This window comes from Protobothrops mucrosquamatus, unplaced genomic scaffold (assembly GCF_001527695.2).
Source record: "Protobothrops mucrosquamatus isolate PMUCROS unplaced genomic scaffold, P.Mucros_1.0 scaffold1937, whole genome shotgun sequence".
In the NCBI taxonomy this organism is placed as follows: Eukaryota; Metazoa; Chordata; class Lepidosauria; order Squamata; family Viperidae; genus Protobothrops; species Protobothrops mucrosquamatus.
In genome coordinates, this window is record NW_015388058.1 from 24195 (window position 1) to 41044 (window position 16850).

At 36.3% G+C, this 16850-nt stretch overlaps 1 protein-coding gene across 1 annotated transcript in view; it reads left to right on the plus strand.

Annotated features, from left to right (window-relative positions):
* The first annotated feature begins 2001 nt into the window (after positions 1–2001).
* Positions 2002–16850, plus strand: part of PIP5K1B (phosphatidylinositol-4-phosphate 5-kinase type 1 beta) — a 51392-nt gene continuing 36543 nt past the window's right edge. Inside the window, exons 1-3 of the mRNA XM_015823652.1 lie at positions 2002–2082; positions 4665–4733; positions 13461–13591. Of these exons, the coding sequence (XP_015679138.1) occupies positions 4665–4733; positions 13461–13591 (200 nt within the window). The 5' untranslated portion in view covers positions 2002–2082. The remainder of the gene's footprint in view (positions 2083–4664; positions 4734–13460; positions 13592–16850) is intronic.

Genomic DNA, 16850 nt, shown 5'->3' on the forward strand with positions numbered 1-16850 from the left:
TCTCAGCTCCCCGGTAAACCAGGGAGCCAGTCGAGATCTACGCCGGGTCAGAGGCCGCAAAGGCACGACTCGGTCCAATGCAGCGGCGGCAGTTGTCTCCCAAGCCGCCGCCTGATTTTCCGCCGAGTCGTGGACCAGATCCTCCGGATAAGGCCCAAGCTCCTTCAGGAACCTCTCTGGGTCCATCAGTCGCCTGGGATGGAACCATCTAGGTGGTTCCGTCTCCCTGCGGCGGGGGGGCGCGGTCCGGAAGTCCATCCTTAGGAGAGAATGGTCTGACCATGACAAGGGCTCGACAACTATTTCCCCTAATGTCAGATCATTCTGCCACTGGCCCGAGACAAAAATAAGATCCAGCGTGTGTCCACCCGTGTGGGTGGGGGCCTGAATTAACTGGGTCAAGTCCAAGGCCATCATGGAAGCCAAGAACTCCTGAGCTGCCGCCGACGTCTCACCCACTGATGGCAGGTTGAAATCCCCCAAGACCATAAGTCTGGGGGTCCCCACCGCCACCCCGGCTATCACATCAGCCAGCTCAGGCAGGGCTGTTGATACATAGCAGGGAGCCAGGTATATAATCAATAAGCCCACTTGCACCCCTTTCCCCCACTTCACAAAGAGTGACTCCACGCCGTCTATCTGAGGCACAGTGGTCTCCCTTGGACAAAGGCTCTCCCTTATAATGGCCGCTACCCCCCCCCGCCCCTACCCCGGGTCCTTGGCTGATAAAATAGCATTGCATTCTAGGATTCCATAAATTAAATGTTACCATAACCAAGAATGTCCAGGTACAAAGTTATATGATTATGTGGGATAACCTTTTAAAATGTCATTATATTTATACGTATAGGGGGGGAAATATTGAAAAAGGATTTATTTTAAAGCAGCCCTGTAATTAGCATAGTTTTACAAAAGTTGCTTGTCACAAGACCGAGATGCAGTTCTCAGTCATTAGATTTTTTTTATTCTCTTCATCCCTTCCTTTTTATTGAGGGGTGGGTTTATTCAGAAACTAGAAGCAGGTTTTCACATACACTTTTTTGTGGTTGAAGAGTAGTAAACCTGGGTGCACAAACAGTAGTAAATTGCTTATTTTCCCAGTTATTAGAAAAGTAGATGGAAACTATAGAACCGTTCCCATTGTTTTGCATGAAGTCCATTTTTCTATTGGAAGCAAAATCTCAGAAGCTTGATAGGTAAACTAAGATTTGAAAACTAATTATGATCCTATCAGTCCTCTTTCAAAACACGTGCGGTTTTGCTGTTGTAATAATATTTTGTATGTGGGTACAGTGAGCTTTCTATATGAATGAGCTAACTAGCTTCATAGTTCCTTTTCATGTATCTTTCAGGCAGCCTCACAAAGGTCGACTGAAATAAATTCTTCAATATATTTTAGTAATGGTCTGCAATGTAACGTGCATCTATTGCTTTTCATAAATGTGTAAAGGAGTAGTCCTTGAGCTATACAACTATAATAGAACCTGCCCATTATGATCGTATGTCGTGATGGTTATAAAACCGGTCGGTCACGTGTGACTTTTTTCGCAGGGGTCATTAAACTAATGTGGCAGTCATAAATGCGAATGCTGTGGTCATTAAGCAAATGCCACAATCATAAATATGATCCTTTGTCAGTTTTCAGCAAAATTCGTAAAATGCAGTCATGTGCCCACAGGACACCGCAAAATGGCCATAAATGTGACCATGTTGCCGAGTGCCTAAAGTGGGGTCATGTGACCATGGGGGGGATTTGCTGTTGGAACTTCAGATAAGAAAGGGAATGGGGTACAGTCTCCTTTTTCGGGTAGGTTGTAAATCGAGCACCCCCTGTAATTAGAATGATCATAAATAATGTATGAATGTAATAACACATAAATGATTATATTTTATATATGTGTGTGTGTGTAGGGCCATGCTTTTGTTTATTTGTTGTTCTGTATTAAAGTATTTTTTAAATAACCCTGGTTAATAAAAGTACTTTTTTTTTTTTAACAGTGTGTCCTGGAAAAATTGACTGCATCAATGAAAGGGCTGACTCCATCTCTCAACTGCAGACTGTTTGTAACATAGCTAAGAAAGGTACTTGGCATTCTAATATTATTAATAACAGTATGGTGCTATAAATAGGCCTACCGTAAGAATGGAAAAATATATTTGTGATTACAGGTAGTCTTTGATTAAATATGATAATTAAAACCAGAATTTGTATTGCAACGTAGTGTCCGTGGGGGGATGGGCTACACAAATGTGTGCAGGCCAGGGAGAGGGCCCTGTGGCATCATCTGACTACAACTGGGCAGGCACTTGCCTGCCTGGGACCCACACTCATCCTACCACTCGGGCTCTAAAGGAGAAAAAGCAGCAAGAGTGACAAGAGGTGACTTGTGACTTTCCCTGCTGGTTTTCCCATTAACTTTGCTTGTGGGAAGTTGGAAGGGAAGGTCTCAAATGGCAATCGTATGATCATGGGCTGTCCAACTGTTGTAAGTGCAAGCCAATTGCCAAGTGTCCGAATTGTAATCATGACTGTGGAGACACTGCAATGGCCATAACTTCAAGGACCTGTCATAAGACTTTGGCATTCAGCTCTATTGTAACTTCAAAGAGTAATTTAAACAAGTGGTAAGCAGAGTCTAGATAGTTTCTAAATGTTTTATGATCATAGAGTTTAACATAGCTCTTTGAGTGACCGAAAGAGTAGATCAACAACCTAAATAAGAAGGACATGCATTTTGACTAATAACATGTTTAATGTAGGCATCAATCTGTTAACTAGCACATTTTAATTTCAAAGAAGGTTTTAGCAAAGGAATATTTATAGCATGAACTATGAACCTCCATCTTCTGAATGTTGCTTTGCAATCAGCCTGTAAAGCCAGATGATCTATTTAATGATCCTTCTTAAATTAAGATGTTATCTATGAGAGGACATTATGCCCCTTATGTAGTAACTATATCAGCTTGCAGGCCCACTCCACCATTTTGGTGAATGTTTTTTTTTTTTTAAGAGCTGAACATTTTGAGTCTAGGATAAAGAAAATGCAATCATATTCTCTACCAGTTTATCTGTTCACCAAGATATCCTAGAAGGCTTTTCACTTTGTCTAATGACGATTGAGACATGACTGGTTGGGACACCGGAGACAGACTTTTCAGAATCCCATACTTACTCATGTCTTTATGACCTCCTGGCTCTTTGCTTGCCACTAAAATTGTAAAACTTTCTAATTGGTATTTATCTTGGTGGGTTTACTAATATGTTTATTTGCCTTTGCTCTGTCATCTGTCTCTTTTCACTATTTGTGCATGTTCTATGCATAAAGAAATAAGAATTACATTCAATATCTATTGTTGGTTATACGTAATAAAAAATTCTCTGATGTACTCATGAATTTTTTGCCAACGCTGTTCAGCAGGGAAACGCCCCGAGAATCCCTCCATAGGTACAGAACCGGAATGATTCAGAGATATTTTAAAGATCACTGGAAATGTTGCATATAATTTATGTGTAAAAACTTCTCAGATGTCTAGTAGAGGCTAGACACCCATCTTTCTGGGATGTTTTGATTTGGATTCCTGCACAAAGTTGATGGGACTGATTTCCCTAAATAACCTATGATTCTATAGTTGTCCTACATTAGCTAGAAACAGATAAATACACAAGGGTATATATACTTGTGTAAACTCTGAAACCAACAGACCTGAACAGGCCTCCAGCTAAGCTAGACATATTAGGTTAGGATTATAATTCATCCATGCAATCCAGGGGGCCATTAGGGTGAATATGGTGATCATAAAAAATGATGGCCATCACTGATTATTAAGGTAAGATAGAACTATTAGTGAAAAATCTCTCAGACCAAATTTTTGCTTTGTCTTGGGTAAGATTCTTATAAACAATTTTTTTCCCTGTAAGGAGCTAAAGGTAGCTCTTTATTATATTCCATGTGGCTTTGGTTGCTCTGTTGTTGAACTCCTTTGTTGGAGAGACATGGTTTGACTGTTATTACTCATGCTTCAGTATTGATCAGATTAGGAATGCATTGCTTTTAAGACTTTCCTAGACAAGTATTGGTTTGATTCACCATTAGAGGAACCACATTATTTACTAGCACTGGCTGTCCTGAGCATATTATCAACCTGGTATTCAGAGAAGTACATTGTTATTGATTTGTTTCCAGTCTGATTGAGGATTGATTTTAGTGTTTAAAACCTTAAAAAGACTGGGGCTAATACGTTTGAAGGATTACCTTTTACAACATGAATCTCCCAGCAATTAAAGTCTTTATTACAGGCGTCTTTCTTGTTCTCCTAGTTACTATCTTTCAGGCACCAGAATAAGTCTTTCCAGGGTTGTTGTTATTGCTGTGCCTTTTAATAACATTTAGAATATTCTGTGATTATCCAGAGATAAAATTTGGTTTACAAATTAAGGGCTCCACAAATTATCCAGAGAATGGGGAAATAATAACAAAGTCCATAAGTGTCAATCTATAAAGCCCACTGTCTGGCATAGCTTAGCTGCACTACCACCAGATTATTGATTTTAAAGTTGTTGTTTGTACATTGATGTCTTATATTTTATGTTTTATTTAATTTGACTGTTGCCTTTCTGGGAAACACTAGAAATAAAATGCTTTTGTGTTTTTAAATCTTTTCAGATGCAAACTATAGCTGAAAATGGAGATCCCCCTTCTGAAAAACAAAATGAGGAGAAAACATATAAAAAGGTTTGTAAAAATTTCATATCATTTTGAACGATTCAAAATAATTTCATTGTTTTACAGCTTATACAGAGTGCTAGAATGGACACTCTTCTCGGTTGTGCTTTATGATTCTTTGAACACAACAAAATAGGTTTGGATACACAGAAGATTGCTACTATCCAGTTATAGGCAGCAGTTTGCTAGCCACTACAGGCAGAACCTTCTGGGGCACAAGCCTCAAATCAATGCCTTTCCTCTTGCTTTCTGAAGTAGAAAATTAATCACCACAAACTCACTTCTGAAGCTATGCCTCTTTCCTATTGGAAAACATTAAAGGTACTGCCAACCTTACTGACAGTAACTGTTGTGGGTGGCTTTTTCTGATCCTGAATGCAATAAAAAAAAATAGTGCCAGACCTGTAAGAAAGGACAAGGGGAAAAAAAATCACCAAGGCAGAATTGTATTTATGTGTATCTGTATAAATTGTATTTAGTGAAAATATTGTTTGTTTTATATTTTACCTTTATTAATCAACAACTCAAGGCATAAACATATCTAACACTCCTCTTTCCTCCTATTTCTTCATAACAATAATCCTCTGAGGTGAATTGGGCTGAGAGAGAGTAACTGGCCCAAAGTAGCCCAGCTGGCTTTCATGCCTAAGGCAGGACTGGAACTTATGGTCTTATGGTTTCTAGCCTGGTGCTTTAACTACTAGACCAAACTGTAAATGTTTTGCTTAGAATGTCAGTGCTATTTATTTGAAGTATTTCAGCCACTTTCTACAACTGTACTCTCACAAAGCAATACGTAACCAAGAGCCAAAGTATTCAAGGAGCTACATCATAACATAGTAATTAAAGTTTTAGTTTAGAGCAGTGCTGAAGAAATACAATACAAAACACTAGACTATGGCTCTATTAAATTGATGGCTACATTAGATCTAAATAACAATAACAACACAATGTTAATTAGAAAGAGAATTCCATAGTTGCCATATATTACAAGTATAAAGAGATGAATTAAAAACATCATTAGAAAAACATATGGCTCTTAGGAACCAATCAAAAAAATAGCCTTAAATGGTATAGTCATATCATGTGATATAATTACAATTGTAAAATATGTTTTATTATAAGAACAAAAAAGGGAAATTAACCATATAAATCAGTACATGTGGTTTAAATCTCAAAATAGGGGTTCACAAGTCTCCCAGTGTTGAAGTACTTGTTCAAACATAAGAGAGATTAACTTTCTATAACATGATATAATTGATGAAGAATTCTACTCTTGTTATTGATTGATTAATCAAGTTTATATAGCTGCCCATCTTGCCAAGGCGGCTGTGGGCAGTGCATGATAATAAATTAAAAATATAAAAACTGTGTATACAAATTTTAAATACTGGTAATAAATATACTAAAAAACTCAAAATACAATCAGAGTGGAGGGAGAATAAGAAATGGCTCCTCAACAATCTTGCCAAGTGTTTAGTTCCATGGGAGCCCCAGGTCTAGTCACATAACCAGGTCTTGAGGGCCTTTTGAGATGTCAGAAGGGAGTTGGCCAATCTAATTTCAGAGGGAGAATTGTTCCATAAGGCAGGCACCATGGCAAAGAAGGCACCTCTCTGTGATCTACACTTGGTAGATCCCTGATCGATGGGATCTACAGCATGCCTTCTATGCCAGATCTGATGGGGCAAGCTGATGTAAGTGGGGAAAGGTAGCGTCTCAGATAGCCTCGTCCCACACCCTGAAGGGTTTTAAAGGTTAAAACCAGCACTTTGAATTGGACACAGAAGCAAACAGGTAGGCAGTGTAGTTCTTGGATAAAGGTGTAACGTGCACTCTTCCAGGAGCACATATTACTGCCCGTGTCACTGCATTCTGTACCAGTTGAAATTTCTGGATATTTCTCAAGGGCAACCCCTTGTAGAGTGCATTGCAGTAATCTAGTTTGGAGGTGATTATGGCGTGAGTGACTTGTAAACAGGACCTGCTGATTCAAAAACAGGTGCACCTGGCACACAAGACAAAGCTGCTCAAAGGCCCTGCTAGCCATGACTGCCATCTACTCATCAGGCAGCAGTTATGAGGCTAGGAGAACCCCAGGATTCACACTGGCTCTGTCTAGTATAGTGTTGGTGGAGATTCTCAGTCATCCAGGTCATGGTTGTCCCAAAGGTGCTTTTGTTTTTCTTTGAAGACATTTTGCTTCTTATCCAAGAAGCTTCTTCACCTCTGACCGGATGGTGGGGAATAGAAGGATTTTGCATTCTTTTAGAGAGTCATTGGGACCATTTGGAGTTTTTCTGTGTCCTCAGCATCACCTGAGTAGTGCAAATGTGTGTGAAGCCTCTAAATGGTCCCAAGGACTCTCTAAAAGAATGCAAATGACCAGCTGTCTACAAGGACTATAAATCTTCCAAAACAAATTTAATATATGAAATTATTTAAATCCAAATGAGAGTTGCCTTAATATATGACCACATGACATCAACCAGTATTGCATGGTTAATACCTATCCAAAAATTTGCATCAATGTTCAGTACACTACAAAATATTTTTGCCAATTATAATTTTAAGTTTCAAGAAATAAGTCCTTTATCTGTTGATATTTTTCTCTCAGACATTTCAACTCAGTCCATGTCTTTCTATATATTTGAATAAATAATTTGTGTACTCTAGCAATCATTCATAAATTGCTATTATTTTTTTAAAGAATAGACTAAAACTATTCTTTAGTACTAGAAGGGATACTAACATTACACATCGTAGTCAAATTGATTCTGTTAATTTAAGGTATCTAAGTAGGATCCGTTGCTTAGCATAAGAAGCTATTATGCAAAATTAACTCTGGTTAGCATTTGACTGAGAAAGAGACCCTCCAAACTATATGCAAGACTGGGGTGTTCAAAAGCATTGTGGAAGAAGGCAGTGACAAATCACTTAGGGATCACTGTCAAGAAAACTATCTGACATGAGCATGAATTATCAGACTCAACTTTGACTTAAAAGAAGTCACATTTTTATACCTGCTCTGTTCATTGTTATTTTCAAGTTTGTCACCTTTTTATATACAGTAGGCTCTGTTTGTTATTATTTTCAAGTTTGGAATAATAAAGATAAAGGATTCCTGGTATGTTTTTGCATGCTGCATCTCCTTAATTAAGGAAGGAATATTTTTCAATCCAAATCTCTTTTATATTTTTTTTAAACATAGCAGATGCAGCCTTTCCTAGTTGGGACATATTGGCAATTTCCAGTAAACAGTAATTTAGACATTGCAAATGAGAAAAAGTTGTATTTTATGGAATATACCTAAAATTGAATTTTTTAAAAACTATTTAAAGGTGTACACATTGCATATTTTTGCATTAAAACAACTTATCTGCATGTGGAAACACAACACATAATAAGGGGCAACATTATGCTTCTCCATAGCAAAGAGTTTAAAATGACAGTAACCATAACCCAGAAACAAACTAATAAGTAGTTAACTGGTCCTCAATCATTCCTATTCATCTCATTATTTCAGTTCAGCCAATACCAGTGTGGTTGGAGTCTGTTTCCTCTAATTATATTAGCAAACACATTCTCTATATCGTTGTGACATGGATAATTTTTTTGAACACAAATATCAGAATATTGGAACATTTGAAATAACATGGGATAAAATAATGATTTCATCCTACGTTGTTTCAAGTATTCCAGTGTTTGTTTTTAGTTTTTAATTGTTCCAGATTCTTTTGTTATAAGCTCAGATAATTTATAACATTCTGTACTCCAAATCTAAAGTCGTGCTCTCTTCCACTGATTTGTTCACATTTTTTCCAGATTAATAACTCTTTGAAGTTCATTCTACGCTTCTTGAATGATTTGGCTCTCCTAAATTCTATCATAGTCTTGAGGCAGCAGCTCATGTCTAGTGATGAATATTGTTGACATTATTAATTTAATGGCTTGGCCTGAGAGCCATTTCTAGGCTTGAGAAGTCTTCTCCTGAAAAGAGCTCCCTTTCATTACTGCTACTCTTGCACTGTTGCAGCATACCCCACAGTTCAGCAAATATGATGTAGTTGTGCACTCTTGTATAGAAGCTAATATTTGTTTAATGAAGTCTGTGTTTACTCTGTAAAGTTTAAGGTGGTGAAGGAAGCGGTAATTACTTGGATGTTCTAGTTCTGTAAGCTAAAACTAATGTATTGAGCCAGTTTGTGGATTGTTTTCCAGAAAACCTGCAGGGAAAAACCCTCTGAATAATTGGGAAAGAAATTGTTTTTAGCTCGTTTTCCCAGATTTTCTTTTCAATCCTCAAAAAGAATTTTTGACCTAATTTTTCTGGGCTTCTGTCCCCAGAGTCATATTAATGAATATTCAGGCTTCTAAACTTTGAAGTAAAATATGTATCTGAATTTGCACCTTTAAAAATGGCTGATTCATTTTAAAGTGAGTTGGAGAATATTCAGAATATCGGTATGCAAACCTAAGAGACAGAACAGTTTGGCTCACACAAAATTTTGAGCACAGGTAAAGCTGTTACTTTTTCTTTTCTCGGTTTAATGTTATTGTAATTATTTTTCTTTTAAATGATTGCAATAAATTACTTGCTTACAATACACAAAATAAAAGGCATTAAAGGATTAGGGTTCCTCAATCCTCCTTTATAAAAATGAATACTTTTACATCTATTTTAAGATTATTCCTTTTTCTTAAATGATCTGTCTTCTAGGCTAAAACATTTTCTAAGTGGCTGCTTATGCTTTAGCATTATTCTTTTTGATTTATATAATATTTCTTTTTATTCATTCTGTAGTAATACGAGCAGTAACTGCATCATTTACAGAGGCTTTGTTCTATTTTGAGAATACTTGATGTATGAAAACAGGAAGGACTCATGGTACTTTATAATTTTTGATTTGACATTTAGTCATCCATAAAATAAAGCATAATTATACAAAAACACATGAGATCTATTAGCGTTTTCCATGCACTGTACTTTAGGAATAATAACAGCCACCACATTGTGTTAATAGATGCAGTTCATTTATTTGAGGAAGTAAATCTAAATCAAGAGCAAGATGGTAGTTTTAAATTAAAATTTTATTTATTTATTTAAGACATTTGTATAGCTGCCTATCTTAAACCAAATTCTGGGTGGCTTACAATCCAGAATAAAAAAAAATCTATACACAACAAAATCCAGAAACAATAAAACAATTGTTAAACATTTCAATAAATTTAGCTCAACGATTTAAGACACGATCCTTTGAAATATAAGATTTGTCTAATAAGATACAGTACCTTCTGTATGTTACCGAATATTTAGGGGGAGGATCTTTCTGAATTATAAACTCAGTGTAGAACAGGGGTCCCCAACTCCCAGTCCGTGGTCTGGTACTAGGCCACGGCATGCCAGCAACCGGTCTGCACAAACAAGCAAAGCCCCATCTGTGGGATGCAGGCAGCACACAAAACCACACACTCTCCTGTCCACGGAAAAACCTTTCTCCATGGCACCAGTCCCTGGTGTTCAAAAGGTTGGGGACCTCTGGTATAGAAGAACCTGCCTTGTCTTCTTGGGATTCTTATGAATAATGAAAGATGAAATGTCCACCAATATTTATGACTTCCTGTCATAAATAATGTTTATCATACTTGATAACCACATTATGAAGCTTGTTAGTTTACAATTTCATAATTGAGACATTATGTTCTGTATTTGCTGACGTATAAGCCCATCCAGAGATAAGCAAGTCTAGATTTTTTAACAAAAATACCATGAAGAAAACATGCCACCTGCAGATAAGCTGACCTCCTTTTTTTCATGTGGATGGGCTTATATGCAAACATATATTGCAAATACAGGAACTTTTGGAAAGCATTATTGTATCAATATACATGGATTATAATTATAAAATCACAGATAAGCCCATCAGTGGATAAGCTGAATCTTTTTTGGGGGGTGCTGGCATCTAAAATTCTTGGCTTCTTATCCATGAGTAAACATGGTCTTTCCAAAACGAACTAACCTCCTTGGTCTATCACATCTAATTATGTAACTTTGGTTAAATGGTTTGCATAAAATTGTTACCATCATGATGCCTACACATTCTGTCACAGGTGGATGAAATTACAAACGTTACCCATCTTTAGAAAAGCAAGTAAGATTGTGTCATCTGCCTATCTATATAAAACAAATCTTCAAGGCGAATCATCTACTACCCTATTACTTCCACCACATATGGTATCGTATTTTTATGCAAATTAGAGATGTAAGAAATTTGTCTAATTACTTCAAGAATTAATTTGTTTTGGCTTCTCTTATTTGACTTTTGTTTTGTTTGATTGGTAACTGGTTTCAGAGAAAGAAGCCTTAGGCTCCAAGCTGGTCTGGATTTTATGTGACGTCCAATTTCAGTAAAAAAAAACGCTGACGCATCTTGGACTAGAATTTCAAGGAAAGTCTTTAACTGATATTGTTTCAAAGGTCACACAGTGGTTACTTATTATATTTAAGCATACATTTGAGGATTTATTCCTTACTTTATTTCCAGTTTTGCTTCTTCTATATTCCTAGACAGAAATAGTTTGCACGTTCAGATTCAGTAGTCACTTATTTCTGTAATTAAAAGGCTAATTGCATAGAAAAGCTTCCACTTAGTATAACTACTTTTTTGTTGCTCAGTAGATGAACAAAACTCTTATCCATTTTATGAAACAGTCTACAATTCACTTAAGGTGGTCTTTATAATTTATTGTAAGAAGTCAAAGGCACCTGCTTATTTCATGAAGAGTGGACCTTTTTTTCCACTTAGTACAGCCATTAAATAAGACCATATTTGAGTTGACACTGTGGTGGTTCTGACACAAATGGAGCAAAGTGTGTTGATTGAACAAAATGGAAGGAGTGTAATGCAATAGAATGTATTGTCTATTTCATATAATTGTGCCATTCACAGGATGAGATTGTGTGATTTATAAAATTGGTTACTTTTAATTAACAAAACAGTCATCTGTCAATACATTGTTTTGCAGTTTAAAATAAAATTAGACAGTGTATTTAGAAAAAATAAATCTCTTTCACTTAAAATACCGAATCTCACCTATTAAAGTCTCTGCGACCAGAATGTAATAGAAGCGTTAAGCAGCAGTTGATGGCTTGAAATTTATTCCTTTTGTTTCTTATAAAAGTTCAATAAAATCAGACTAGACTATGAGCAAAAGACACAGAGAAATGCTTAATCCTTTCATTTGTGTTTCTGAATTTGTGTTTCTAGAGTTTTATGCCAGAAGTCGTTTGCAATCTAATTAATTAAGTGCATAATTTTAATTTTGTTGGCTGTAGGTGGAGAAGATACCGCCAGACGCTTGCCATATTAGCTTCAAAAATTTATAATAAAACCAGATTGATTCTATATTAGTCTAAATAGTTAGGCTGCTGAAGAACATATGTATTCATCTAGTAAATAACATATTTGTAATCTGTGTACCATTGAGAGCTTTCTGCGGATAGAGTTTTTTTCAGAAAGCTTCTGCCTTCTCTCACTCTCTTTTTCAAAAGCTATCATCATCATCATCATCATCATCCATTCTTAATAGCATCACATTTTGAAAATCATCCAGACATGAAAAGACACCTTTTAAAAATAAATTTTGTATATTGATTTTCCTGCTTGATTCACAGAAACACAATAACTGGCTGTTTTTCTATATTTCCCTGAGTGATTCTTTGCCTGGCCCCTTAACTACAATGTTCACTGGGACCCTCCGTATAATTTCACTGTTGCATTTCAGCCCAGAAACTATTTACTTTCCTTATCCAGCCACCTTAGTAGTAGTAATTATTCACTTACACAAATGATAGTGATGCCCTGTCAGCTGATTCTTTCCATTAGAAACTCGAGTTCATTCTTCTGCCTTGCCCATTCCTCTGTTGCTCCCTTCCTTTCGCCGCGCCCTCAAGACTTGGTTATTCCAGCTTGCAGGACTGGCCTAGGGTAATTTTTAGGGGGGTTTTAATTATATTTTAAATTCGACAAATATTTAATATTCTTTTTAATTAATTTTAAATTTGTATTGTTTTGTATGTATTTTAAATAGATTGTCAGCCGCCCTGAGTCCTACGGGAGAAGGGCGGGATATAAATTCAAATATAAATAAAATAAATAAATAAATTATGGCTGTGAGCATCTTCCTAAACTAGAGACTCTGAGCTCCCCGCGGTTGGGCAAGGAAGGGGAGAAAGGGAACAAAAAGGAAAGTAGGGGAAGGCGTTATTAATTGGAAAAATGAGGTTCCCTTTTTTTTTTTGCCTTTTTCTCTCCTGCTTAAATTATATAATGATTTATGGGAGCTGTTAGAATTCCACAGCACTCGGAAGATTTCCAGAGTTCTTCCTTTCTTGTTGTAGACCATCTGCTGTGAAAAGGGCGAGTGCAGGCAGAGGAATGCTCTTTTTTTTTCACCCTCACTACTAGGCAGCTTTTGAGGTATGAACTTTCTTTTCATACAGTATGTGACCTGTGAGTTTCAAATAATGCTTTTTAATCTTTCTGGTAGACTTGTATGATGTACTGAGATCATTTGTCTCAAAATCTGAGAAATGCTCTTGGATGAATCAACTTGTTTTTTAGATAGAGGAAGCCAGGACTTTGAAATATTCTTAGAGATGTATAAGGTTACAAAAAAAACCCCTATGTGTTGCAAGATGACAATTTTAAAAATAATATGTATTTGTTTTTGCAGACTGCATCATCAGCTATCAAAGGTGCCATACAATTGGGAATAGGATACACAGTGGGTAACCTTACATCTAAACCAGACAGAGATGTACTTATGCAAGATTTCTATGTAGTTGAAAGTGTATTTCTTCCCAGGTAAAGGATGAGTTAATTATTTTTTATTTCCATGAATATTATTTAGCAGTATTGTTGATTAATTCTAGCGATAATCAGTCTTCCTTCTTGGACTCACCTCACTTTAAAAAACAATCAAAAGAAAACTTGTAAGATTTGGTTGAAATTCCCCTGATCTTTCTGGGCATATATAGATGTTTTTGAACAATTTTGTACCGTATTTTTAGGTATCGCTCACTTCAGAATAAATCAAAATTCATTCTTAAACTTTAGATTATGTTATGGATTAAAGAGAAAACTGGTTTATGAGTGTTTTATTTATTATAATAGATAAAAGAAAGAATTTAAGTCATGTACAATTAAAATATACTCTGAGAAACAAGAAGATTTTTTTTATTTGATAAGTAATCGCACTGATGTTATATACAGTATATGCATCATCCTTGCTTCTCTAAATAGTCAGAATTTGTTTTGAATAAGAAGAGTAATGGGGAATATTAAATGAGAGCAGAACAACTTTTTGAATGCTGTTTTATTGCATTTGTGGGAAATAATGGGTGTTTTAGTATGAAGTATCTATATGACAAGATAGTAAAACAACATTTTTATGAAATCTCTACAAAACAAAATTCCAGTCAGTTCTTTATGTATTTAAGGAAACTCTATCTCAGTGCATGTTTGTGACGAGTATATTATTTCACATTATTTAGATTTTTCAATTAATATGTTAATCTTAGAGACTGTTGTTTAATTCCAAAGAAAATGTAATGAAGGTTTCAACTAAATGGCATATATAAGTATAGATATTTAGCACATTGACTGGTAGTCATTATGACACAAGAGTATAGCTGAATACTTGCTTAGGTCGCAGTTAGTATGTTTTTAAGTGATAGCTCTTCTTCATGGAGAAGTGCCACAGATTAATTCAGAAATTGGTTTTATCTCCTGTTTGAAGAAAATAGTGAAAATATAGCAATAAAAGAAATAGAATCTTTGTAATAAAAGATGAAATTACACCCTAGAGCACGGGTGTCAAACTTGCTGTGTGATGTGACGTGTCGTGACGTATTGTGACTTTTTTCGCATTGCCGGAGCTGGGGTGGGCGCGGTCTCCACATGATGCAACCGGCCGATGGGCTGGCAGTTTGACAACCCTGCTCTAGAGGTTCAACAACTGGTATCACATTCAGTGTTCTTCTCTTGAAAGGCCTTTTCCGAGCAGGATTTGATAAGTAATAATTTTTGAAATCAGTCACCTGCAGATGTAAAAAATTCAACAGCTCAAATAACTTAAAATAATGATTGCCAATGAAGAGATATTTGGATTTCCTGAGGAAAGCAACATTAAATTACAAGAATTAATCGTAAAAATACAGTATGTTTCACATTTTGTACCTTTAAGGTGATTTAGATTATAGATGTTTTATTAATCTCTTTATTTTGAAGTCAAATAGCTAAAAAATGCTTATTCTCTTAGTCCTTTGTTCAAAAACTGCAGCCTTCCCTTTATAAATGCCTATTGCAGTGGTGGCGAACCTATGGCACGGGTGCCAGAGGCGGCACTAGGAGCCCTCTCTGTGGGCATGCGTGCTGTCGCCCCAGTCCTAGGCCTTCAGCTGGGTTTTATAAAACCTTTTCGCTTTAGGCCTCGGCCGCCATGTACAAAAAAAAAAAGGTTCAATCAATCAGTCAATTTCAACTTCTCGTGGGAAAAAAAAAGATCTTGCAAAGTTGGAATTGATTCATTGAACTTTTTAGTCCCACCCTGTCTGCTGTTACCACCGCAGCCACGCCCACCCAATGGGCCACACCCACCCGGCACCTGACGATGCATAAGTGGGTTTTGGGTTGCAGTTTGGGCACTCGGTCTCTAAAAGGTTCGCCATCACTGGCCTATTGCTTGGCAAGACAATATAATCACTGTTAGGATTCTAGGAAGGTGTACAGTACAGTCTTGTAGATTTCTTGATGTCAGAATTCAAACCTAAAGCGATCTTGGGGATTGACACTTGGATTTGCTGGGTTTCTGGATATAAGAGTTTATGATTCTAAATGCAGCTTTTGGAACAAAAAGTTAGGGTTTCAGAGCAGTTCAGAGAAGCAGCTAAATCCTCTAAGATGTTACATAACAAGCTAGAGTGTGATTTGTTTGCTTTTGACTTTCTGGGGTTTTTGAGCCCACTTGCTTAAAAAGAAACATAACAAGAAGCCACAGGTAACATAACACAACAGATAAACTGGGCTGCTTTAATAGTATAATGTATGACTCTTTATAAGTTTTCCTATAACATTTGTATCATTATGCAGATTAAATTAATTTTATTGCTAAATTTTCCTGAGTTTTGAATCTTTAAACAAATTTGTATTGACAATCATTGTTTACTTAAATAATTAACATTTTCTTCTGTAATGTCAGTAAAAGCTAGAAATAGTAAATAGTTTTATCCAGAACAAAATATAACTAAAAACTAAATGCAGAACAGAACTTCCGCTGGCTACATGAACAATGGCTCAGCTAGGTTGCTTTGCTTAGGAACAATGCGTATGAAGTTTCAAAGTTGCCATTTTGAAAAGTTAATTATAACTTGGTGGCAACTTTTGGGAAGGCTTTGGAAGCCACACTATTGGCCTTGAGAGGACATAGGTTGTGTTGCAGATTATAGGCTGTGAATTCTTATTATGTAGTTCAATTCTTCTCAGGAAAAACAGAAAAGAGGCTTTAAAATAAAATAATTAATTGATTAAAAACATTCAGAAGCAATTAAAGAGAGTAAAAATCAGAAATTATGAAAAAAAAACAAAATGAAAAATAAATTCAATTTGATGCTTTTCAAGACATTTTGATAGTATATTGACAAGGGCTATTCCTCTTTTATGCTTCAAACTTCTAATCTGTATCAATTTTAATGAAGTACATAAAGTATTTTACTGAGAAATGTTATTTATTTATTATTTATTACTTTAATTTATACCCCGCCCTTCTCCCGAGGGACTCAGGGCGGCTCACAGGTAAATAAAAACAATACTATACAATAAATATCTAAAAGCCAAATTAAAATATATATTAAACAACCTGTATTAAAAAATTATAAAATCCCTTTAAAATCCCTATAAAATCCCCCCCCTAGGCCAATCCCGCTTGATGGAAAAGCCATGTCTTGAGGGCACGGCGGAAGGAGGGGAGATCCGGAATAATCCGGATCTCTGGGGGGAGTTCGTTCCACAGGGTGGGGGCTCCCACAGAGAAGGCCCTCCCCCTGGGGGTCGCCAGCCGACACTG